This window comes from Penaeus monodon, chromosome 23 (genome assembly GCF_015228065.2).
Source record: "Penaeus monodon isolate SGIC_2016 chromosome 23, NSTDA_Pmon_1, whole genome shotgun sequence".
NCBI lineage: Eukaryota > Metazoa > Arthropoda > Malacostraca > Decapoda > Penaeidae > Penaeus > Penaeus monodon.
This window is the reverse complement of record NC_051408.1, coordinates 39,459,607-39,460,996: the sequence shown is the minus strand read 5'-3', so window position 1 is coordinate 39,460,996 and position 1,390 is coordinate 39,459,607. Positions and strand designations below refer to the sequence as shown.

The 1,390-nt window shown below is 45.3% G+C and overlaps 1 protein-coding gene across 1 annotated transcript; it reads right to left on the bottom strand.

Annotated features, from left to right (window-relative positions):
* Positions 1 to 174: 174 nt before the first annotated feature.
* LOC119588269 (glycine-rich cell wall structural protein 1-like) lies at positions 175 to 816 on the bottom strand (the record flags this gene model as incomplete). The annotated part of the gene is given in 1 exon segment (XM_037936964.1): positions 175 to 816. A coding segment is annotated over 1 exon segment (642 nt), but the record flags the coding sequence as incomplete, so codon positions are not given.
* Between the last annotated feature and the right edge of the window lie 574 nt (positions 817 to 1,390).

Genomic DNA, 1,390 nt, shown 5'->3' with positions numbered 1-1,390 from the left:
CAATGTTTTCTAGTATAATTATATAGAAAGTAACTATAGAACATTTATTTTCGAGATATTTGGTTCATTACAGTTGTCACGCAAGTGGATGGGGAATAATGAAATAAGTTGCATCATAAATTTTCAATTTATTCTTTAAACCGTTCGTCCTTTGGTAAATGAGAGTAATGGCTTTTACTTCCTTCCATAGCTTCGACGGCCGTTACCTCCATTACCCCCGCCAACACCTCCAAAGCTGGCACTGCTTCCAACAAAACCACCTTTGCCACCTCCAAATCCGCCGTTGCCACCGCCAAAGCCTCCACTACCTGCGACAAAGCCGCCATTTCCACCGCTGAATCCGCCATTACCTGCGCCAAAACCTCCAGTCGAGATGCCAAAACCGCCATTTCCGCCTCCAACACCGCCAGTAGCTGCGCCAAAGCCGCCATTTCCACCGCCAAAGCCACCATTACCTGCGCTGTAACCGCCAGCACCACCAGTCAAACCTCCAAATCCTCCTCCAGCTCCACCTCCGACACCTCCTCCTACACCATGAGCTCCTCCAAATCCGCCTCCGCCGCTAACTACAGCGCCTCCATTTCCACCAAATCCGTGTCCGCCGTTGAATCCAGCGCCTCCATTTCCCCCGAATCCACCGGCGACTGCACCAGCTCCGCCTCCGATTCCTCCGATTCCACCGCTGAATCCACCTCCGCTGTGGCCTCTTCCACCTCCACCTCCGCTGTGGCCTCCTCCACCTCCACCTCGGCGACTTCCGTATCCTCCATCAGCCATCGCCTCATACACCGTCGCCATCAAGGCTACGCTTATCACCTGCAATTTGAACATGTAAACAAAATGCTTAGATACAAGCACTAAGCATCATACTGCATTGGTAATATTGCATGAAATATATAAACATAATTCAAATGGTTTATGGATTCGTTTCGTTCTAAATATCTTTGTAATCGTGCATATATAGATGCATGGATAAGAAAAAATAGAGGCATATAGAATTGCATTGAGGATAAGTTACTTATTATTCAAGTGGAATAACCACCGCATTCTCACCATGAGACAGCGACGCATCTTGGCTATCGTGGTCAACAAAATCCACCGAGGAATACATCGCTCATTTCCTTCGTCCTCATATTTATATTGGGAGACATTTAGCCTCAGGTTGCCAGACTGTTATATATTAGTACGGAAGATTGCAATGAACTATTTCAAACGACGAAAAAAGGGGAAAAAATAAAGGTGTAGAAGGTCGAAAATACGCTCGTCATGGTTGATGGTAAACGAGATTTTACTAGTATTATTACGTGTATCCTCTTCTTCTCAACTGAGTTATTATAAAAATGGTATTTTCTATTTATACTTTACGTATTCATTCTTGTCAATACGTGAA